Source organism: Aspergillus aculeatus (assembly GCF_001890905.1).
Source record: "Aspergillus aculeatus ATCC 16872 unplaced genomic scaffold ASPACscaffold_2, whole genome shotgun sequence".
Classification (NCBI taxonomy): Eukaryota; Fungi; Ascomycota; class Eurotiomycetes; order Eurotiales; family Aspergillaceae; genus Aspergillus; species Aspergillus aculeatus.
In genome coordinates this window covers 444265-466437 of record NW_017962977.1, presented here as the reverse complement: position 1 = coordinate 466437, position 22173 = coordinate 444265, and the positions used below count along the sequence as shown (strand labels likewise).

The window sequence follows — 22173 nt, the reverse complement described above, 5'->3', positions numbered from 1 at the left end:
CCGAGATTTGTGCAATAGGTACGCAAACCGGCCGAATGGACCGAATTTGATCCTACGCGACTATTGACTTGAGTACTTGATCCATCACAGAATTGCTAGTGCTAGAGTAGGTCTGTCGTCGGTAACGTTAATCGTCATCACTGTACAAGTCCTTGGAGGACGATTCGGAATCATTTCGAGGCTTCTCTTCGTCATGCACAGGCCCCACCTGCAGTTCCGGCGCAACCCATTCTTCATTCGCCGCCTGTATCTCCGAGAATAGCGATGCAAAGTATTCCTCAACTCTGCGCGCCCGGTCGCGGGGGATCGATCTCGTCAGCCGAAGTTCTAGACGACGTATGGTCCCCACCCTCAGCATCATCTTGAATCGTTCCGAGTACTCCGTGGAAAACGCCACCCTGCCACCAAGACCCGGGGAAACAATCACCACGATCTCTGCAAGCAATCCGAGGTCCTCAGCACGATCCATGGGCAGGAGGAGCACCATGGGCTTTTCGATCGTGAGAATACTCGGATAGGCGGCGAGGACGCCCCCGCCGCCATTGACGCCCCGAAAGGCCCGCCGGTAGTGGCGCGACGCCAGGGCGTGCGCCTCCCAGTTGACCAGCATCAGCGGCGGCATGAACGCGGTGGCTGCATAAATCCTCGGACGTCCCGGAGCCACCGTCCCACACCATCCCCCTTGCGGTCGTCGCGCCGGCGTGTACCCCGAGCAGGTGATGGCAATGCGGGTTGGGTTGTTCACCATGGCCACGACCCAGATCCGACATCGCAACTCGGCCGGCAGGCGTGGAAACGGATGAAAGGCCGGCCGTCCTGCTTCCACTGCGCGGGCGGCGGCGACGTCGTCCATCTCCCGCCTCTTCCCTTCGTACTCGTCAACGCTCTTGCAGCTCCCCCACAGCGCCTTGTCGGCTTCGCGGGCTTTTTCGGCCGCCGTTCGTGGCGCAATGTCCGGATTGCCTATGGAAACACAGGGCGCTGGGAGAGTGGGGCGAAGCGTTCCATCTTCTCTACTGCGGGAATAGTATCGCTGTGGGTGGACGGTGTGGACCTTCCATTGCTCGTCGGTATAGGTGTAGGGGCTTGGTCGGGCGGCGAGGGCTTTAGGATCTGGTTGCGGTGCTGTTGACATCGAGATAGTCTGGTTGTGCACGGTAAGAGGGGGGGAGTTGGGGGGGGGGAGGGGTGAAGAGGGTATTTATGTGCTACTTAGGGAATAGAATCAGGGCTTGGGGGTGGTATTGCGTGTTGGTGAGTCAGTCTCGCATAGATCGGGGTCATAAAAAGTTTGGAAGGCCAATAGGGGTGCTGGGAATAAGACATATTTAGTACGAATCGAGTTTAACATGAAACTAGCCGGGAACTAACATGTACTAAGTTAATGTTGATGCATAGGGCACTTACTTTCAGATGCGGCTCGAACACGGCCGAAGAAAGAGTGGAATTATGATGGTTATATGCTCATACATGGGTAACTCGTACAAAAAAAATATAGACCTACATCCTTCCCCGACACAGTTTCATTCTGGTGTGCATCCCGCCATGATTCATTCTCGTGAAGGCGAACGCTATGATTATAATACATAAAGCAAAATAAATGGGGCATAACTCCATATCAACCGGCGGATAATGAAGTAAGCGCAGCCAATCATCGAGGCTAGCGGTCGGTCCTTTTGAAGTGCTGAAGCCCGGAATCCCTCATACATCCACTTGTGTCTCCTTAGCAAAATGGGAATATGATGATGCATCCTTGTTGATTTCAGGCATCACAACCAAGAGTCGGTCCGTTTATGCACATCGCCCTTCTCAACTATTTTGTTTTTACTGATTACTTGGCATCTTTAGGTACTGTACAGAGATAGGATGAAACCGCGTAAACCACAGATTCCAGCCCGCCACAGCTACGAGATAATGCCGAACACGGTGTTCGATGTTGCGTGATAATTTCTTGGGCTTCTATACAGTTTTATAGTAATCTATACTATCACAACAAGGCACACCGTAACATATGCGAAGTCCATGCTTCCTCCCATCAAACCATGCCCCCAAGCGCGGAAATCAGGTAACCCAAACTAGATGACAAGGATAACGATGCAGGCCATAAGCTTGAATAACAGCAAATGAAAAGACCTATGCTTCTGCAGACCTAGCAAGTATCCACCATGATCTTGTCGAGATCCATCGAATCACCCCCCGTGAAGCAATTGGGGGACCATCCCACGTAGACAATCGGATGACCAAAGCAACTCTCGCCGGACTGACAGAAGTTGACGCCGCAGACGGAGACCCCACTAGTAATCGTCCCGCTCTGCCAACTATAGCCCTGTTGGAAGACCTGGGGGCCGCTGCCGGTGTTAAAGACCAGGGTCTCCTCGTGCGGGGTGCCGGTGCAGTTTGAGTGGGACCACATCTTCACGGTGACGTAGTGGGATGCGGCGTGGGCGCCGGTAGTTACCAGAAGACTGGTGGCAATTATGGGTTTGATGAGCATGGTGAGTGTCTTGGTGATGGGTGTCGTGTTGTCTTGGTGGACAGAGAGAGGAATCTGTGAGATTGTTAGAAAGGATAGGGTAATTACAATAGAAGAGGCAATGAAAGCCAGTCAGACTGACCGAGACGAGGCCAACACTTACTGCACTTAATGCTTGGAAAATGTTTTGTTCTTCCATGCGCTAGTCCATGGGAAGACGAGTTTAGTTATATATCTTCACCGGTCTCCTTCAAATGTAAGCCCCAGGGGCATCCCTCCACCAGATTTCTTCCATGTAACCAGCTCCAATCCATCGCCCCTAATTGTCTATACTGTCAGCATTGGCAGTATACCAACACCCTCGTATCTAACCTGCTGGAAGGCTTGGCATAGTAGACGAGTTGAATGGGGGCCGGACCACCAATCGCCCGAAATGGCAATCGCCAGGGTCTTCGGTACCTACGCATACTCCTAACTCTGAAGGCTCATCCCTACCTACTAGTATCGACACACTGAATGGTATATTAGTCATGTAATAGCATCTCGATCGCGGCCTGCGGCCTTGCAGCCTGAAGGCGACGCCGCTCACCGCCGCAGTACAAGGCTAAACCCTGCTTGTGCTTTTGACTGGGGTGGACGATGACCAAGAGAGATCTCAATGATTGGTAGTTAGGATAATTATATAGTTGATCTGTCTAGTACTGGTATTCAACACCTTGACTAACGATAGTATACTATAAAATTATGAACCCTAATGAGATTTTTTTTTTTTTTGCATATTTGATGCCTGGGGGGGAGCATGGTCATGCTCAAGGGAAACTTAGTAAAGAGGTTTCATGTCGTGGTTAAAGCTACAGTACAGGTACTGCGTAGAGAGGCTATTAGAATCGGTGGGATCTACGGCTCATCACCAGAATGTTTTCAGACCCTCCCGCAATTTGGAAACAATAGGTAGGCTTCCAAGACCTTGATATTACTTTTATTTGCAACGATACATCTATGCGCTTTCGAAGCTCTACTTCTCCGAGATACTGAATTCTTATTAAAAGTGCACAAAATGTACCTCATGAACCTACACGGAACATAGATCTATAAACACATAACTGTCAGATGAGAATACCGATCTCAACCTCAACCCAGTCCTACAAGTACTTCAAACGCACATCCAAGTCAAAAGAAATAGAAGAACAGCTCTAAGCCAGTGTCCCTCCTAGTAACGCACTCCATTCCACTCAGGCAACCTTGATGCACACCTTCCCGATCTGCGCACCAGAGGCAGCATACTTGTAGGCCTCCACGACGGCCTTCTCATTGAAATCAAAGACCTTATCCACGGGCAGCCGGAGACCCCGCGTCGCCACGAACCGCGTCACCTCCTGGAGCAGCTGCGTGGAGCCGACGGTGATACCGCGGACAACGGCGCCCTTGGACAGGGCGAGAGCCGCGACGTCCGGCATCTTGGCCTGGTCGGCTTGCGACAGGAAACCGATCACCGAAATGTTGCCGCCCATCTTGACGGCATTGAGGGACTCGCCGATGGTGCCCGATCCGCCGTTCTCGAAGATGTAGTCGACCCCCTGGCCCTGGGTCAGGCGGAGAACCTCCTTGGACCACTCGGGGTGGATCTTGTAGTTGACCACCTCGTCCACGCCGTAGTCGGCCTGGACGCGCTTGAGCTTCTCGTCACTGGAGGAGGTGATGATGGTGCGGGCGCCGGCCGCCTTGGCCAGGATCAGGCCGGTGATGGAGACGCCGCCGGTTCCTGGGTCGGTGTTAGGTATATGCGTTTTTCTTTGTACTGGGGAACGGTTGGAGCAGAAACAGAGTAAAAAGGAAAGAAAACAGATGGCAAAGGGTGAACATACCCTGGAACAACACCGTCTGGCCAGGTCGGAGGGGAATGTTCCCATACAGCGCATTCCACGCAGTTACACCTGTGCAGACCAGAGTCGACCATTCGCAGAAGGACAAAGCGGATTCCTTGGGAACCTGCACCGCCGAGGCAGCCGGGATGCAGACGTATTCGCGAAGCACGCCGTCAATGGGACCACCTTGGCCATTCTCCCAGTTCAATTGGGGGCCGAAGAGGTTGGTGATGTCGAAAGTACCAACAACGTGGTCACCAACGGTGACATTCTTCACGCCTTCACCGACCTTCACCACGACGCCAGCGGCGTCCGAGCAAGGGACCACATTGTCCTTGACGGGGAAGGGGTAGAGCGAGGTGGCAACGGCGATGTCCCGGTAGTTCAAGGACACGCCGTGCACCTTGACCAGAACCTCGTACTTGGTCGGCTCGGGCACAGGCTCCTGGAACTCCTTCAGGTTCTCGACCGAGTTGCGAGGGCCGTTGATGCGGATGACTTTTTGGCTCGACATGATTTTTGAGGATCTCAGTAGATTATAGAATGTTGGTTGGTGGATCTTGGTGATTGGTAGTTAAAGATTTGACTAAGTGTGAACTGGAAAGAGCAAACTGAAGATGAAAGTCGGCTAAGGCAGGAGCTCCTGGCAAGCTTTTATATCCCGGATCTTTTGCATGAAGAGAGGTTCTCACCTTAGTAATGCGGCGTACAGAAACAAAGTGGTTCATGAGATAATTCAGGTGCAGCTCGGTTTGCAGAAAGTAACGTTACGACTTTCAACGGCCGCGTTGGAGAGTTGAGTGTGGGGAAAAGCTTATCCCCAACCTGATGCAACCTGCTTCTCCAATTTTGGAGATCTGGCGGGGACAACTTTACTAATCCCAGCCAGCCCTGGGCGCGTCAGATCTTGGGGTCGGGAGGGGCTACGAGGGTGCCATCATTTGTAAGCAAAACGTCTTCAAGGTTTGGATCACACCTCCCAGCCCAAGTATTGGGAAGAAAATTGTTTAGAACGATTGTCCTAGTACTTTTTCTGGTTCAGTGGGGGCTACGATTTATCACGTGATTCGGCTGCGACGGTACAGTTGGAGAAAACATCATATGCGTTACGATAGATAGGCCCGGAAAGAGCCTCGTAGAGAGGACTGGAATCAGGGTTAAGACTCAAACCGATGAGCTGCACTATCGATCCTTCCTCCAACCCACCAATCGGGACCAGCTAAGCAATGCATTTGAGTAAGGTGTCTGTTTTACTGAATACGTGAGCATAATGTACAAATATTTACCTTCGAGGCTTAAATCTCTTAACAATTGACTATATAACCTTAATCACTTCTTCAAGCTAGGGAAGTATAAAATTCTGTTTTTAGGAAAAGGTTTGTCCTTAACGTGGTAAACTATAAGGATGGATAACCTCACAGAATGGTTTACCTGTTGAGGGTAATACTTGCTGGTTTTGTATGGTTCAGCTTTGTTATGTCGAAAACCTACAGTACATAGATCTATACGGAAGTGCTTGATATGTGCAATTTGAAAGCTATGAGTGTATAATGGATGTTGATGCTGACACAAGCCGACCTAAAACACTTATGAAACCCAATAAACATGGCAATACAGCCTGAAGCGTGTATACATTCTATGTGCTCCAACCGTGAAGAACACAAACAAAGAACAAATACATCGGAGACGTTTCAGACACTCACTGCCCCCAAACCTAGGGCCATCAAACCGGAGCTCCAGCCTCCGATTTCAGCCATAACAACGTAGCCTCAACATCCAACATACGCTCGAGATCGGAGAAGATATCCGCCTCCACGGGCGTCCAGCCCAGCATCTCCCGGGCGCGGCGCGCAACCCCCAAACTCGTGGAGCTCACATCCATCTGGCCGCCATACCAGAACCGCTGCACGACATGATTCGGCAGATCCTCGGCTTCCGGCGAGTCCAGCCATCCTCTCTGGTACCCCAACTCCGCCAGTCGCCGAATGACATCCCCCCACGCAAACTCGCCATGCTCCGCGAAATAGTATCCCTGCTCGTTCCACAGCTCCCTTGGGGAGTGCTCATCTACCGCCGCCTCCGTCAGTGACAAGTACATCCGCGCAATGTCCTGCGTGTGCACCATGTGCCATCGGTTCTCGTTCCCGTGGATGGTGAACGCCTGTCGGCGGCGGAGCATCACGTTCAGCAAGCGGGGCACCTGGATCGAGCGCGTGAAGCCGGGGAAGCGCGAGGGCCCGTAGACGGTCGGCGGGCAGACGATGGCGGTGCGGATCTGCGGGTGTTCGCGGCCGCGCAGGATGGCCATGTCGATGTCGCGATGCGCCGCCCAGTTGGGGAGCACATGGTCGTAGCCGGTGGGTTCGGGGTTGGCGGCGGAGGGCAGACTGGTCAGCTCCGCGACGCCCTCGAGGTCATTGTAGTAGCGCGGAATCAGTTGGCCCCAGGTCGAGGGCTGGGCTTCCATCTCCCAGGCGATGATCTTGGCGCCGGAGGTGTGGATCACCGTGCCCTGCTCTTTACGCTGGGCTAGACCTCGGATGATGGCTTCCGCAGCGGGGAGGTAGTCGCAGTTGGCGAAATCTGATGACAGTCAATTATTCTGCACGTGGAGTGCACGGCATATGTCTCTTGCGATGCATACTTAAGACAACATTAGGTTTCCTGCTCTCCTGCTCGAGCAGATTATCTCAACGGTTGGATAGTGGGTCCGGACCAAGCCGATCTTGCGGATGTCCCGGACAAGGACGGCGATTTCCCAGTCCGGATGATTTTCCACAACTATGTGTAGGAAATCGCCTCCGATGAGGCCAGTTGCGCCGGTGCTGATGCTCAGTCAGTTGTTGTTGTCTGGCTTAGGTCTGTAGTAGGTTTGCGTACATGAAGATCCTCGGAGCCATACTTGCAGGCTGACTGAAATGTCTGCGTGGGTTAGTGGATCAACCCGACGCGTGTCAATGTCCTTACAAATTTTGACATCACTCGGCCGGGCGTGTGGAACAATCGTTGATTTTAAGGACAGAGCGACTACCTGTAGCCAGGCCATTGCCCCCCTGATTGCAGAACAAACTGTTATCGAGTGTCCGTCCGTGAGTGGGGACGGGATTTCCCCAAATTTGGAGGTCGCGGCCGTTTTGGAGAAATCGGCGTTAACATTCGTTACCCGAGGCACGTTGAGTGGGTGTCGGGGTGAGATAGGCTCAAAGCTAGGTCCATTACATACAGCAGTACCACTTCACAGCCGCTTGCCGCCTAGTGTGCTGCTCCTTACTTCCTCGCAGTCCGCAATATCCTTGTGATGTGTTTTGAGTTAGCGACACTGAAAAGCAATACTCACAATACACTTGAGTACTAGATGCTGAGGGCTTCGAGGGGCAACCCAGAAAGTGAGTGAGGTTTCTAAACAAAAATGAATTGAAGGGGTGTGAATGCTCAAGCATGAGCGTCGATTCTCAAAGACACTGGCAGGATCAATCCGCACCAGTGACAACCACTACCTTTCTTCTTCTTCCAACCCCCGTGTGAAAGGCATTGTGGAAGAAGCTCAATAAGGATAAACGATGTACCTACCCAACTCCTACGGGCAAGACCCATTCCCATGGTCCACCACGCCGACTTTTCGTTCTCACATATTCAGTTAATTAACATCGTGTGCCTCCTTCCCCAGCGATCCATATTCTACAAACTAGGAAGATATTGTGTGTTCAACTGATTTATAAGGACGTTGAAGCCGTGCAACTGCCCCAATCCCCCCAAGCCCCCCAAGCCCGCCATGACCACATCGTGTCGCCATCTCTTTCGGCGCCTACCACCACCTTCCATTGCCGTAATAAAATGAACTCACCTCCATCATCCCCGTTAACTTCAACATCCTAGTTCCCCCCTTCTAGAACAACATCAATATCATGTCCGACAATACCCCAGAGGAACCACCAGACTACCCCCTCCTGGAAGAAGCCACGCTGCTCAAGTTCGAAGGAAGGGAGTTCCAAGTCGACACAGCCCGGTATTAACTGGACCGACCGGTCTCAGAGAAGGTATTCCGCCCCTACATCGAGCGACGCGCCGTCTTCCACGCCATAAAGCTCGATGAGCAGCAACAGCAGCAACAGCAAGTCGTGGTCAAGTTCTTCATTCAGTGAGTGCATGCTGCTTTATACGCTTAGGTTCCGTCCACGTCGAGCAAGACTTCTAACCAAGACCTTTACTCTCCGGTATTCAGCCAGCACCCAGTCCTCCGGCGTAGCTCCCAAGTCGGCCGGCTCTTCAGCGGCATCGTCCAACCCGAATTCACATGGGAAGTGCAAGCGTTACGGACAGCACGCGGAATAGACGGTTTCCCCCAGCTCCTCAACTGGGAATCTACCGTTCAGGGACCCGAATTCGAGAACCCGGGTGGGCGGATAAACCTCATCGCTATGACGCGGCTGCCGGGCTTTCCCCTGTCGTTTTACATCTACGGCCTCCACGAGCAATCGCAGATTAAAGCGATCAAGGCACGAGTCGTGGAGCTGGTTGAGTGAGAAGGAGCCCATCACCTGCACTTCTGTGCTTCGATAGCTAAACTGTCTTTACAGAGTGCTGCGCCTACGGGGGCACGAATACACGGAAGGAGACCCGGGCAAGATCATTTATGATCCAGCAAGTGGAAAACTGTATGAATCCTTTGCCCATTCTCGCTGCCCTTTTCTTGTGATTATTGACGATTGTGTAGTGGAATCTGCTGTCTCCGACGGTCAGTCGCCATCTGTTCTCCTACCGAGCAGAATGATCCAATCACCGAAGATAGTCTTGTGATCAAGCAATTTGGACTTAACCTCTGGTATAAGTACTCGGACAAGGGAAGGAGGAGAGATGCTGAGTAAGGGAAGGAACATCTAAGAGGAAGAGACACAATTTGACCTCGGCATTTATGCTCAATATCTTTGCAGATCTTAAGAATCTAGGCTTTACACAATCATTCACCAGGACGAACGATTAGATTCGAATCGAGGTAATTGCCAAAAAGCGCCTCGAGCCACTGCATCTCTTGTACCACGGATTCCCCCCGATCTGCACACTCGAATGATCTTTCCGCTGATTCTCTCGAAACGTAACCACGGTTGGCAAACAGGCAGGATGTATGAACTCCCTCAGAGGGAGCGCTGTGAGCCATAACTCGCCGTACGATGTGACCCAGCTTTGACACATTCCGGATCAACTTCCCTGAGATCCGTGTTCTACGAGGGTAGAATTCCAGAACTTGAATTGCCTTCAGGGCTATGTCGCCAAATGCATCCTTGCAAGACGGCTGTTTGATTATGAGTCCGATTGAGATGATGGCAGCACTCAGTAGATAATGAAAAAAAGGATATGTGAAGATCGTCTGCTCCTCGGAAATCTCAATGCACTCTTGCATCACGTCACTGGCAATTTGTGCACAGATCCGTTCATTGTCGAGCCCGGTAAGAATGATGGCTGGGGAAGAGGTGGTCTCTTGAAGCATGGGCCTGCGGATGAGTAGGCGCAGCGAGAGCCATCGCTGCACAGTGTCAGTAGATCGTTCCAGACATTTCAGATATTAGATACTACGTTGAACATACGACCCGCATGAGCTTTTGCTGCTTGACTAGCCAGCCTACTGGCTTCTTGGATTGGGATTCCTGCTGGCAAAAATGGTAGACAAACTCTGGTGGGACCTCCCTTTGCGCCCGAGAGATCAAGTGCTCGAAGTGTTCGCGAAGCAGGCGACTGTTTCGAGGAGGAGATTGCATGGCTGAATCAGCGCCGTACATCCCTTCCCAAACCTTTCCCAGCACTCGAGAATAGGTCACCATTGCAGCAAGGTACGGGATTGGGGTCACTGCGCCATTGGCTCTGTCGAGTGTGTTTGGGGCGGAGGCTAGACTCAAATCTGTGCCCACTTGACGATAAAAGAGGCAATCATCATCTAGGCCCTGCGGTAACTGTGTATTCACGTTCATATCTTGGATCAGAAATGGGCGTCCAGTGTCGATGGCGAGTCGGCGATCCATGGTATAGAGACACCACCAAAGCCGCCGATTGATTTCGACGTCGGATGGTTTCAGCCCGTCCACAACAGGCAGGGACCGATGAAGCCCCAGGTAATGAGCGTGAGAAATGGCAATCGCGAGAAGCTTTTCTGCCCTGCCAATTATATCCAAACGGAATAGATAAATGACCTGGACGTCACGTGAGTCAGCTCACAGCGTTCCCCTTCGCCACAGGAACAACAGGAAATTGAGAAAATGAAGAGCCATACCATCAAAGCTAGAGTCTGCAACACCAAGATTTGATCGGGGCACTCCTCGAAGCAATCGAGTATGTCGCCGACGAGCTCTGCCGCCGCTCTGTACAGACTCCACCCAGCAGAGTGCCGAGCCTCTGCACCAGCAATGCGAGGGGATGCGGTACAACGTCCCGTGGCAAGACAAATCAGTATCTGAGCCATCGCAAATTGTTTGTGGCGGCTGATCAGCATACAGGGCTCCATATCTGCCAAAGACCATGTGGTCCACATCTCCGTGTATCGGTGCCACAGGGTCGGGAGATGAAGGAGTGGATACATGATGTGAATCTCGTTGCAAAAAGTGTGCAGAATCCTGTCCCATTGAGCCTTGTCTGCCGCAATACCATGTCTGTCTAGAAGCCTGTGGAGATCGGATGCCACGCGAGATGTGGCTTCGCCACTTGGGGAGGACGGGGGGGTCAAGGCCGGTGTCGACATTCGATCTGGACTCACAGCAATCGTAGTCTCAAATCTGTGGTCTAAATTCACCAAATGACCCTCAACCTGTTTAAGAGTGTATTGAATGGACGTCTCCCCTGAGAAGCTGAGTCGTTGGACTTGAGTAGACTGTTTCTGCCTTGGGGTAGTATCTGGACGAGTCCCTTCTGAGCGCAACCCAGGGTGTGTCGCTGTCACAGCGTCAGGATCTCGCTCACCATGTACACTCACGCTCGAATGGGAAGCCAGGGTGCCGAGTTTGTGATGGACCAGCTGCTCTAGATGCTCCAGGCGAGCTGCCAGCTCATGGGTTGTAAGACTACCCTCGTGACCATGATTCTTAGGTGAATTGTTCAGGGGCATGGTGCTGTGAGAGCGAACTGTCTCCGTTGTTTCAAGACTGTCACGCCTCCTGGTCGAACCGCGATCTTGAATACCCTGCGTTTGGTTCCTGGCCGATCGACGCCTCATGTCGGTGCTTCGCTTGCCGCAGGTGCGCCCATACACGGCACAAGGTGTGCAAAGGGGTAATCCGTCACACTACCTTATTATTCTAGTTCTTCCATCGGACTCGCAATGCAATAAAGGATACTAGAGAAATTAAAAGGTGTCTTACTTTGATCTTCCTTTGTTGGCACTGGTCACTGTTAGGCCGTTAGTGCCTGCGGTGCGTGGAGAGATCGGATTCAAAGATGGAACGAGAAACACACCACGCTTGGGAGACATATTTTCCCCGCTTCTGTCGTCTTGAGCTGGTCATATTCAGCTCAGAGCCACTGTTGTGGTCTTCGACTGCATGGCGCTTCCGTGGATCTGGTGCATCGGATCAGCCAGAGCTTTTCAAATGTTTGTTGGTTGTAGAGAAAGCAAGACAAGTCCCACTTGGTTTTCGCGGCATCGGGTGGGTATTTGAAATGGTGGAAGGAGCCACCCGAAAGACGCCCGAGGCTTGATTACTATGTGCACGGGTTGAAATTGGTCGAATACTGTCTGGATCGAATCTGCTGGCTCAGAATAGTGGTCCGATGGGATGAGATGAGGTGGTGGTGGTGGTGGTGGTGGTGGTGGTGGTGGTGGGTGTAATGCGAGTCTTCGGTTTAATCGGCATTGTTGACCGAGTGATCGTCGGAATAATAGACGGAATTGTACCCGGAGCTGAAACCGCCCGGTCCGAACCAGTCAACTTGATCATGATCTGCTACATGAAGAGATTCCTATACCTTGTAAGCTTATGATAAATCTTGGAGCCCTTGGATAAAATCTCCTTCAAACATTATTCAGTGTTCCTAAGTTGTGACCCAATATACCTAGGTCAAGCTCTAAAAACAACCGCCCTATCATATGCCTACCAAAATTAAGCCCGTGCTCCCTAATGAATGCACCAGGCATCGAGGTGTCTGCTTATATAACCTCGACAGGACTGGGTCCCCATCAACCACTCTGTTCAACACCTGTATAATTTAACTGACTACCGGCAAGAGTAGGATCAATACGATAACTGATGTACAGCACATGCTCCGCTAGAAAGAAGCATTCATAGTGGGGTTATCGGCACACTAATTTTCTGTAGCTGGTAAGCTGGAGACAGTGTCAAACAACGTCAAACCCCCATAACCACCTCGAAGTCTTTACGCTCTAGATCACCCATAAAGTTACTCATCGCACCCCACTCCCCACCTAACTCTCAGTCGATCGTACTCGTATATGGTTTTAGCGTCGATCAATAGCAAGCCAGAGCCAAGTAGAGAGGAGCTCGTGTGCACGGTCCCGCGACGCCATCCAGCCCGAGACCCATGGATAGCCCGTCCCGTGCCGCTTGCCTGCTAAGGCTGCATGCAGTAGCTGCCTCTCATGCCCCTCTCTTGCTGATCTTACTCTTTCCCTCTCTCTCTCTCTCTCTCTCTCTCTCTCTCGGGATACACTCAATGCAATCACATATCCAACCATACTCATCACTGCCTGCCCAAGAGCAATCATGTCCACTACACCGACACCGACACCGACACCGACACCGTCCCCCACGCTAACCCGTCCAGCCCCAACAGACAACCCGACCAAGCCCCTCTTCATCCTCTGCGACGGCACCTGGTGCGGTCGCGAGACTAACACGCGAAGCAACATCTACAAACTCGCCGAACTGTTCGGCGTACGAATCGACGCCCGGATCCAGTCTCCGGACGGGGTTTTCTATCTCGAAGGAGTAGGACTGGGCAGTTCGTTCCTCGAGTACGTCCCCATCTGCTATCCACCCCATCATACCACATACCACCCACCACACAGCCCACCCCCCATTCCAAAGCATCACTAACACTTCCCCCACAGCTACCTCTTCAACGGCATAACAGGCCAAGACATCGCACAGCAATGCATCACGATCTACGAATACCTAGTCCACAACTACACCTACCCCACGCACGAGATCTGGCTCTTCGGCCTGTCGCGAGGCGCGTACCTCGCGCGCGCCGTAGCCGGGATGATCAACAACTGCGGCATCGTGCACCCGCTCCGCACCCCGGGCACCAACGAGATCGACACCCAGCAAACCCGCCTGCTCTGCGAGGCGGTCTACAGCCTCTACCGGTCGCCCTACGCGATGAACGCCCCGCACGCCCCGCAGTCCCTACGCTTCCGGCAGACGAAATCCTGGCCGCTGATCGGCGACGAAGATCCCCATGACCGCACCGCGCCGCGGTTCCACCCGCCCATCCGGTTCATGGGCCTCCTCGATACGGTCGGCAGCCTGGGCATTCCCGAGTTCACCGGCGGGGTCGGGCTGGACTGGCCCGTGTTCTATGATCAGCATGTCTCGACGGTGGTGGCGAATGTGCATCATGCGGTCTCGCTGCATGATCGGCTGTTTGTCTTCCAGCCGTGTCTCGTGAGTCGGGATTACGCGAGGCATGGTGAGCGGGATTGGGAGCGGTTCGGGGTCACCCAGCAGGAGTGGCTCCCGGGTTGCCATTATGATCTCGGCCGCCAGCGGTTTCGGTTTCTGCGCGAGTTTGGCGGTGGCTGGCTTGAGTCTCTGCTGGCGAGTCGGTGGTTCGGGTTCGCGAGCAAGGTCATCGAGCCCAACCATGTGTTGGCGGATGTGGCGCTGCGCTGGTTGATGCTGGCTATCCGTGCGCATAGCATGACCGTAAATTATGAAGTGATCCCCAACATTGATCGGGTGATTGAGGGTGTGACGGAGAGTATTCATGGCAGAGCGCAGGAGCCGGGTCGCACCGGCGACGGCGATGTCTACGGGCATATTCTGTCATATGCGCCGTTTGGGTCGCTGGTTCTCGATGTTGTGCGGACCCTGCGCGGGACCCGAGGCAAGGTGTCGGCTCTCTATCAGTTGTTTTTTGACCTGCGGGACAGATTGATTCCGGATGATAATGCGGTGGTCTATGATTTCTACGGGTATGATGAGGATATTCTCGGGTGTGTCGGGGATTTGGCGCAGGTGAATGAGCGGCGGTATCCTTCCAAGTCGTATGTGAGGTGGAGGTTGCGGCAGTAGGGTGATCTGTTGGGTAGGGAAAGGCTGTTTTGGGCTGTGTCGTGCTATAGCATCAATCAATTGCTTCCACGGGGGTGGAAGTCATCTTGCAAGAGAAGAGGCACTGTGCTACAACATTCATTGGGAAGTACAGAGCATGCGCGGGACGGTGCAACAGTGTCACACTTATGTACCTGGGTCCCGGGTCGAGGGCCTCACTGACGGGTAATGAATCCCCGTCCGTGCGTAGTCAAACATTCGATGAATGGGTAACGTTTATTGATCCTTCGAGATAGAAGTTCCAACGGTCCCTGCTCCTCTTCCATCCGTTATCTTCCCCAATGGGGCAGGATTGCTCAAGTATACAGATACCCGATGCAAACAATTAACCGAACAAGATCATGCCACGCCCCATCTCTGGAATGCAAACTTGGGTCACGCGGCAACAAACCATCAACAACCTCGCGGAATGACAGATCTCACTTATCCGAGCAGAACAATAAACAATGAGACAGTGACATCATCACCGCAGTTGAACCACTCACTCTAGCCCCGTTCCACGAAAGACCACCATGTTTATCTGGGGTGGCTGGGAATACAAGGTGGCTGGTGATACCACCGGGAGCAACCGATGCGGGGAAAACACCTACACAGACAACCTCGGCTGGGTATCTTATCTTATCGCGCCCCGCTTAGGGTTGGTCCTTCGCCCCGCATGCTGAACCTCTGCAAGGCATCATTGGTCCAAGCATAATGAAGATCACCGTACTCTAGCAGTATTTCCGGCCATCGCGGTGGAATCCGGTGAAATTTCTCCGGTGGAGATATTGGCTATAAAGTACCGTCAATGACAGGAATGTGCTTCCACCCCGGAATCACACACCGAATCCCCAATCATAGGCGTAGAGTTCCGCCCACCAAACGGACATCGACCATGCGCTGGAAGACCAATTGGGCCCAGCTTCTTGGGCTGGGATTGCTGAGTGCAACCACCGTGCAGGCCGTGAACCTCAGTACTTCTGCACAGAATCTCTTCGACGAGTCGATGGTCATTCAAGATGCGATCTACGACCCTGCTGCCGCGTATCTCCGGTACTTCTACTTCCCGCTCGCGGCTGGGCCGCATGAGACCCGGTCGAGCGTATGGTATGCGGCAGGATTGCTGCAACGGGATCGTGGGGAGGATCGCCAGGAAGCGGTGAGGATCTTGGAGAATGTCATCGGAGGTCAGGAGAAGAATGTCTCAGTGCAGTGGTATGGGGATTACACCAAATACCCGGAACAGCCGACGGTGGGGACGCCGGCTTATCCTCCTGTTGTGAGTACATACCCTACCGACGATCATCTCATGAGAGATCACGCGAGAGTACTGATGGTGACAAGATTTATAATTCATGGGACCCCAACTGGCGAGGGTTCATCGGGACGGCATTGATTGTCATCTACGAGGAATTCGGACATCGACTCCCCAGCTCCGTGCAGGAGCTGATCCTCGACAGCCTGTACAACAACACCGTCGGTGACACATACCGCGTCGGCGGCGTGGATGGCGACAATCTGTACCCCGCGTACTCCAACGCCTGGCTGATGCGGACGGTGGTGGGGTCCTGGACGGGACGCAAGTTCGGCAATGCCAATATGACGGCGGCAGGCGACAGCGACGCCCGCGCCTTCTTGGAACTGTTCGACCGCAACGGCACACTCTCCGAGTTCAATGGGCCGACCTACGCCGGCGTCTCGCTGTATGCCCTGACCATCGCGGCCAAGTACCTCGGCACGACCAACGCCACCATCGGCCAGCAGGCGCCCCGCGTGATCGAGAGCATATGGGGCTACGAGTCGCAGCTGTGGAACGCCAACCTGCGCAACTTCGCCGGGCCGTGGGATCGGTCGTACGGCTACGACATGAACAAGTACGTGGCCATCATGTCGCTGTGGGTGTGGTCGCTGCTCGACAAGGAGCACGTCTTCCCCAATGCGACCTCGCCGATCTGGACGATGGCGCATGCCGACGACTCCGAGATCGCGCCGCTTGTCGCCATTCTGTCGGAGTTCCATCGAGCCCTTGTTCCTGCCACTGCCCGCGTACGTCTACAAGGGTTCGTGGAGGACGAGCAACGTACCTACACCGGGCACGCCTATGCGCCGCCAGCGGATCTCGAACCGCGCAACATCACTACCTGGCTCTCGCGCAACCTGACCATCGGAACGGCCTCCTTCAACCAGTCCGTCGTAGGAGGATTCTCGGAGGATTCGACCTCGTTCAGTCCCGCCGTTGTGCAGTGGCTCCGTCCTGACGCCTCGGTCGGGTACTTCAACCTCTATCCTGAGGAGACAGCCCTGGTGGCCGACATCGCCCCCTACGCGTTGAACCTGACCTACCCGCTGGGCAACGCGTCGAGCACCTTCACATTCGTTCTGGCTTCCAACCCCCTCGGCGCGAAGCGTGATATCGCAGGGTTTGAGGATGTAGACGGGCTCACGATCAAGGTGGTAGGCGGTACCGTTGATCCCGTTCCCGAGATCTCGTTCTGCGGGCTCCTGGGCGGCACGTGTGAGGTTATTCAGTGAGTCTCTTCTGCCACATCACCTTCTATCTTTTGTATCTCACGGTCAAATCGGATCCTACTAATCGTTAACCAGCAACTTCGAGTTCTGGAATGTGACATTCTCCATGGCGGCAAATTCCTCGGCTGTTCCGAGCGTACAGTTGGAATTTGCGTTTTAGGACGATGATTGTGTTGTTCGGGTCAAAGAGAACACTCGCTGGGCATCGATGATTTGGTCTCCTGGACCTCCCTAGTAAGGTAAAATCCAGAAAGCGACAAAATTACCACTTAATGACTTATGTCTTTCCCACAGCTATCACACTGAAATTGCTCTGCAGAGTAGAGACTCCTGCAGCATGGAAGCAGGAGCCGATCTTCTCTCGAGCAGGAGCCGAGAGGTTCTGTGAGCGTACGCTGAATCAGGAATGGCGGGTAAAGCTTTGAGACTTTGATGAAGGGATCGAGAAGCGACCGGGAGGGTGAAAGTTGAAGGCGCGATTATGAGCACGTGACATCATGCGCAGGGGCCATGAGCTTTTGGAGTAGGGTCGGATGTGCAAGGTCTAAAGTGACACCTACTTCGACCTTGACTCTAATCAATGAAATAAAATCTTCTGAAGTGGATATAATCTAGATAGAGTGTCATGGTGTGAGTATTGTGCGTGTATCCGCCGTTCGTTCTGATCGCAACCAGTGCCCGGAAGGATTGTACTGCGGTAAACATATAGTAGGAAGATATCAGGGCTACTTTCAGTAGACTCTAGTCACACACATAGTTGGGGTGACATGATGTTTCTCCTCTCGGCCATTTCACTGAAATTGATTTGAGCTATTCTCGCTAAGCCGGACCTGAACCTACACAGGAAGAGACGCCGCCACATCCAGCCAAAAATCACAGCGCGCCGGAAGGTGATCGAGGGCGACCTTCTCGAAACCCTCGAGGGTGACCACAAACTTGTCCTGCGTCGTGACAAGCTCCGGCAGGACGGGTTGGGTGGCGTTGGTAAGCTTATGGGCATTGGGTCCGCCCGTCTGCACGAAAGGGGCATAACTGACTGTGTTCCTTTTAAGATGTCCAGAATCCGTGAGCTTCACACTCCCCAGGCACCCGTCACAACAGAAAGCTTCACCCACGCTCAATCAAGCAACTGCCGAGTGAACACCCCTTCAGGATCCCACTCTCGTTTCAACCGTCGCAGCTTCTTGAGCCGCGCTTCCCCACGGTACCGTCTCTCGATGGGCCCAATGCGGGTTCCATTTTGGAAGTCCACAAACCGCGACTCGTCCGACCCACGCATGATGGCAATGCACTGTTCATTATAGCTATCTACCTTGCCCCGGCTGGCTGCATCTGTATGCCAAATCAAGTTGTTCCTACCACCATCCCAGTAGAGTTAGCATCGAAAATTCGGCCCACGAGAGAGAGACAACGTACTGCCAGTAGCGAATATCATGGAGTGACTGGGCCGAATCCATGTCGGGCGTCTTAACAGGCCTTGCATCCCACTGGAAATTGAAGGCAGTCTTAATTGCGTCCGGGCACTCATCAACCATCCTCTTCCAAACCTCGACCGTGTGCATAAAACCATCCACACTGAACTCATGCAGCCCCACAACGCCAAACTGCTTAAAGTCACCCTTAGCGCACAGGACCTCCCGCGCATCGCTTGCATTCTGCACTGGTACCTCCCCTCCAGTCACCATCACCGGCTGCAGCTCGTACAATGGCCCAAAGGGTACATGCGGATCCTCGTCACCCGTGTACCGCGCCGAGATGACCAACGAGGGGACGCGGGCCGGTGGAGAGGCCATGATCATCATCAAGCCAGACGTCGCGTGCTGTCCGTCCGCCATGAGCGGCTTCATCACACGAGCGATCTCCACCGCACGGTTCAGTGGGAAGACAAACGCGCCGACCCAGATCAAACCTGCCCGCTTGCGCAGCAAGGAGAGCGGGTGAGCACGGATGGTAAGCTGGGTGACCAGCCCGAAGAACTGTCCCGCACCTCGTAACGCCCACAGAAGATCGATATTATCGGACTCTGTTACCTCCACCAGTGTTCCACCCTCCCTGGCGGTAATGACCCGCGCGGAGATTATTTGATCAGACCCAAGTCCCGTGATGGAGGAGGTGATGGATGCGCCTCCGCCGAGGAAGTACGGGATTGCGCCGACGGTGTTGCCGTTTCCGAGGGCTAAATGGAATTCATATCAGGATCAGCAATGAAGAGAGACGCTTAAGGAAAAGCAACATCGAGTTCGAGTAAAGTACCTGTAAATAGCCCTGCTTCCGCGAGGCGCAGGCCCACCTGTTTGGACAGCACTCCACCGACCAAGGTGGCCGTTCTTGCTGCTTCATCTACCGAAACACCGGCGTAATCACTCAGATCAATAATGACGCCGCCCTCGCCGATCGTGGACCAGGCACTGTGGCCACCGCAAGAGGTACAAACGGGATGGAGAACCGAAGTGCCCATTGAACCTGTACCAGCATCAGCACATATGACCTGATGCTGGGGCTTCGGGCTACCGGAGGCTTACAATTCTAAGACAGTCTTCTTCGGTGCTTGGCAAGATGATCGCAGTCGGCGTTTGGTGGTCGATTTCAGTCCAGCGCCTCAAACGTTGGTGGAATTCGGGGCACTCAGAGTTTTGCAAAATCTTGCAGTCTGGTGCAACGGTAGCCTGGAGAGCTGGAAGCTGGGACAACACTTGAGCGGACATGATTGAAAAGGTGGGTGAGAGAGAAAGGCGAAGAAAGTGGGCCTTAGAGAGATTCAAGCGAGAAGGCTACAGCCGGCTTAAGTATTCGAGGTGGGGTTGACATGTTCAGGCGAGCCGTAAGATGTAGTAAGCTGACCCCCTATAGTACTTGCTTTGTATAGCTTCGAGTGGATCTTCATGGCACTTGACAGGTTGTCGAACTCCGACAAATCCCAACCAATAGATCTACTGCTGATGGTGTCGTCCAACACGAGAGAACCGAGATTGAGAGAGGCACAGACGAGAGGCTGATTCTTTGATACATCCAAGCGCAGGACACGGCTTATAGGAGTTGCAAAAAGATGAGTCGCGATAGTATGAACCGAGATGTGGTAATCGTGTGCTGCGCATGAGGCTTAATAGATTTGGTGATAATACGATCCCTACCAACCGCTCGCAGCTGTTAGCGAACTAGATCAATCCGAGGTTCATAGATCTCCTTGTATCACTGCAGCAATTGGATGGGGGGAGAAAGATATGGACCAACCACTAAAACCATTCTCCCAAGGTCAATCCGCCCTGGAACAGCGAAGAACTAAAGCGGCTAACCTCCACAATGATAATGCAGGCATCTTTGAAGCAGTGGAGTTTGGGTGGTTCTGGAATGACAAGGCTTTTTGGCGTTGCATGCTTGGCTCCATCTTGTCTTTACTGCACAAGCGAAGCTCCTGGTCCATCAATCCTCTTCCCTCAACCTGTAGCCAGTATGCGCGTGAAAGCTAGTTACGGAAACTTGGGAAGATGCTGAACGATCACGATCGGGATGCGCAATTCGACTCTTGTGTGTCAAGTAGGCAACGAGGAACGATAGATACCGAACTCGCTAGACATAATATATACTGTCGCTCTGATAGCCACTCTACGTATATAAGTGTAGAAATTCGTATCGTCAATAATGCCAAAAAAGCCCTTCACTCTATTGCGATTGACACGAGTCTCGCCATGATAGCATCAAGAATGTCGTGTGTACCAACTGCTAAGTGCACTGGGCAAGTTGAATTAACTCTCCGGTTCTGATATCACGAAGGCGGGCAAGCTCTTTTTGTGATGACTACTTCTGGAATTTCTTTTCATTTTAGTTTACTAGAAAGTAATCGCTAGCATACTGATGTTAACTAACTAGAGCTTTTTTGACAACAGCTCTGCTAGGATAGACGAGTAAAATTCGTCTGTTCAAGTTGGAGGAATTGGTTTCGGCAGCCTGATGCCCCTGAGGCAGATGTCTGTGTTGATTTCCACATCATAGAGGTCCTCTACCTCTGTAACTGCCTCGCTCAGGTCTTCATCATGATCAAGGTCGACACACGACGTTTCGTTGTAGACCCTTCTGGGTATCGGTCGGGGTGAGTTGCTAGGAATCCAGGAGCTGTCAGACCCCCGTATGCGTCCTCGATTTCTGAGAATAGCCCTCACAAGTGCAATGCCGCTCGGTACATTGATCGAGATAACGGAGATAGCACTTTCGGGGACAGCCGGCGGGCGTACTCCATCGTTGCACAGATCAATTTGGCGGATCCACAAGGATTGCCTTGGGCCATCACGACGAGACGTATGATAGATATCACGACAGCCGAATAGGCCATGAAGAAGGTAATGAGGAAGACAAGGCGGCGACGGGAACTTATTTTGAGGCGGATGATAAGCGGGACTGGGAGGAGGAGAATATAGAGGTCTATCAGGCAAGAGAGGTTCGCTGTCGAAATGTACCAGGGGTAGAGTTGAAACAGGTGCCCGGCAGCGTGGGATTCCACGCTTTTGTAATCGGTCGACACTGGAACACTGTGCTTATCTAGACGAATGCAAGCCGGCCCGCGACGAGAGAGCCCGCGACTCACAGGAGAAGCCGGAAGACGCGATTATTCAAGCCGAAAACGCGGGCGTAGAAGAAAATGGCGGACAGTTTGGTGAAGCAGATAGCTCCGTTGAAGAAGAACAAAGACGAGAAGAGGTACGGAAACCCGACGCTGGGGTAGTAACGGAGGCCGATTCTGAGCCATAGGATTAGGAGGGATAGATAAGGTACTTCGAACAGCTGTGCGTAATAGATCAGTTGATCTGTGTTGTACCATATGCTTGAAGCCCACACCAGAGAGAGGATAGCAAAATGATCATCCCACCACCACTGTGAGTGTTCGGCGATGGATTTGCTCGCTATTCGAACGATAGTAGACAATGCCGTGAGCACGATGAAGACAATATTGAGCATGAGAAGCCTTGGTCTGGCGCCGGATGAACAAAGTGATGAATCTGCCATTATTGTAATTTGCAATGCAGGATGAAACTGACTCCGATCAAAGTCATGTCAGCTG

The 22173-nt window shown here is 52.9% G+C and overlaps 10 protein-coding genes across 10 annotated transcripts; 3 read left to right on the top strand and 7 right to left on the bottom strand.

Annotated features, from left to right (window-relative positions):
* Positions 1–127: 127 nt before the first annotated feature.
* ASPACDRAFT_56869 (2EXR domain-containing protein) lies at positions 128–1135 on the bottom strand (the record flags this gene model as incomplete). The annotated part of the gene is made up of 1 exon (XM_020203181.1): positions 128–1135. The coding sequence occupies one exon, from the start codon at positions 1133–1135 to the stop codon at positions 128–130; it is 1008 nt and encodes a 335-aa protein (XP_020059800.1).
* A 689-nt stretch (positions 1136–1824) lies between these two features.
* Positions 1825–2494, bottom strand: ASPACDRAFT_56868 (uncharacterized protein; the record flags this gene model as incomplete). The annotated part of the gene is made up of 3 exons (XM_020203180.1): positions 1825–1959; positions 2004–2075; positions 2165–2494. 3 exons carry the CDS (start codon positions 2492–2494, stop codon positions 1825–1827), a joined length of 537 nt encoding a protein of 178 aa, XP_020059799.1.
* A 1211-nt stretch (positions 2495–3705) lies between these two features.
* Positions 3706–4852, bottom strand: ASPACDRAFT_49641 (zinc-dependent alcohol dehydrogenase family protein; the record flags this gene model as incomplete). Its single annotated transcript, XM_020202268.1, has 2 exons — positions 3706–4235; positions 4339–4852. 2 exons carry the CDS (start codon positions 4850–4852, stop codon positions 3706–3708), a joined length of 1044 nt encoding a protein of 347 aa, XP_020059798.1.
* Positions 4853–6061: 1209 nt separating this feature from the next.
* ASPACDRAFT_39078 (uncharacterized protein) lies at positions 6062–7238 on the bottom strand (the record flags this gene model as incomplete). The annotated part of the gene is made up of 4 exons (XM_020200540.1): positions 6062–6921; positions 6983–7010; positions 7055–7163; positions 7219–7238. 4 exons carry the CDS (start codon positions 7236–7238, stop codon positions 6062–6064), a joined length of 1017 nt encoding a protein of 338 aa, XP_020059797.1.
* Positions 7239–8243: 1005 nt separating this feature from the next.
* ASPACDRAFT_39077 (uncharacterized protein) lies at positions 8244–9203 on the top strand (the record flags this gene model as incomplete). The annotated part of the gene is made up of 5 exons (XM_020200539.1): positions 8244–8330; positions 8376–8476; positions 8561–8857; positions 8916–8993; positions 9053–9203. The coding sequence occupies 5 exons, from the start codon at positions 8244–8246 to the stop codon at positions 9201–9203; spliced, it is 714 nt and encodes a 237-aa protein (XP_020059796.1).
* Positions 9204–9237: 34 nt separating this feature from the next.
* On the bottom strand, positions 9238–12112 carry ASPACDRAFT_111253 (uncharacterized protein). Its single transcript, XM_020195527.1, has 6 exons — positions 11948–12112; positions 11776–11878; positions 11682–11709; positions 10601–11605; positions 9921–10520; positions 9238–9859 (listed from the first exon to the last, which is right to left on the bottom strand). Exons 1-6 carry the CDS (start codon positions 11961–11963, stop codon positions 9296–9298), a joined length of 2316 nt encoding a protein of 771 aa, XP_020059795.1. The 5' UTR covers positions 11964–12112; the 3' UTR covers positions 9238–9295.
* Positions 12113–13040: 928 nt separating this feature from the next.
* On the top strand, positions 13041–14573 carry ASPACDRAFT_22494 (T6SS phospholipase effector Tle1-like catalytic domain-containing protein; the record flags this gene model as incomplete). Its single annotated transcript, XM_020199121.1, has 2 exons — positions 13041–13291; positions 13388–14573. The coding sequence occupies 2 exons, from the start codon at positions 13041–13043 to the stop codon at positions 14571–14573; spliced, it is 1437 nt and encodes a 478-aa protein (XP_020059794.1).
* A 913-nt stretch (positions 14574–15486) lies between these two features.
* ASPACDRAFT_1852435 (uncharacterized protein) lies at positions 15487–17317 on the top strand (the record flags this gene model as incomplete). The annotated part of the gene is made up of 3 exons (XM_020197247.1): positions 15487–15870; positions 15936–17119; positions 17196–17317. The coding sequence occupies 3 exons, from the start codon at positions 15487–15489 to the stop codon at positions 17278–17280; spliced, it is 1653 nt and encodes a 550-aa protein (XP_020059793.1). The 3' UTR covers positions 17281–17317.
* A 920-nt stretch (positions 17318–18237) lies between these two features.
* Positions 18238–19825, bottom strand: ASPACDRAFT_49637 (FAD-binding oxidoreductase; the record flags this gene model as incomplete). The annotated part of the gene is made up of 5 exons (XM_020202267.1): positions 18238–18475; positions 18537–19296; positions 19374–19506; positions 19551–19583; positions 19643–19825. The coding sequence occupies 5 exons, from the start codon at positions 19823–19825 to the stop codon at positions 18238–18240; spliced, it is 1347 nt and encodes a 448-aa protein (XP_020059792.1).
* A 1577-nt stretch (positions 19826–21402) lies between these two features.
* Positions 21403–22114, bottom strand: ASPACDRAFT_111251 (uncharacterized protein). The gene has a single exon (XM_020195526.1). The coding sequence runs from the start codon at positions 22068–22070 to the stop codon at positions 21696–21698; it is 375 nt and encodes a 124-aa protein (XP_020059791.1). The 5' UTR covers positions 22071–22114; the 3' UTR covers positions 21403–21695.
* Positions 22115–22173: the final 59 nt, after the last annotated feature.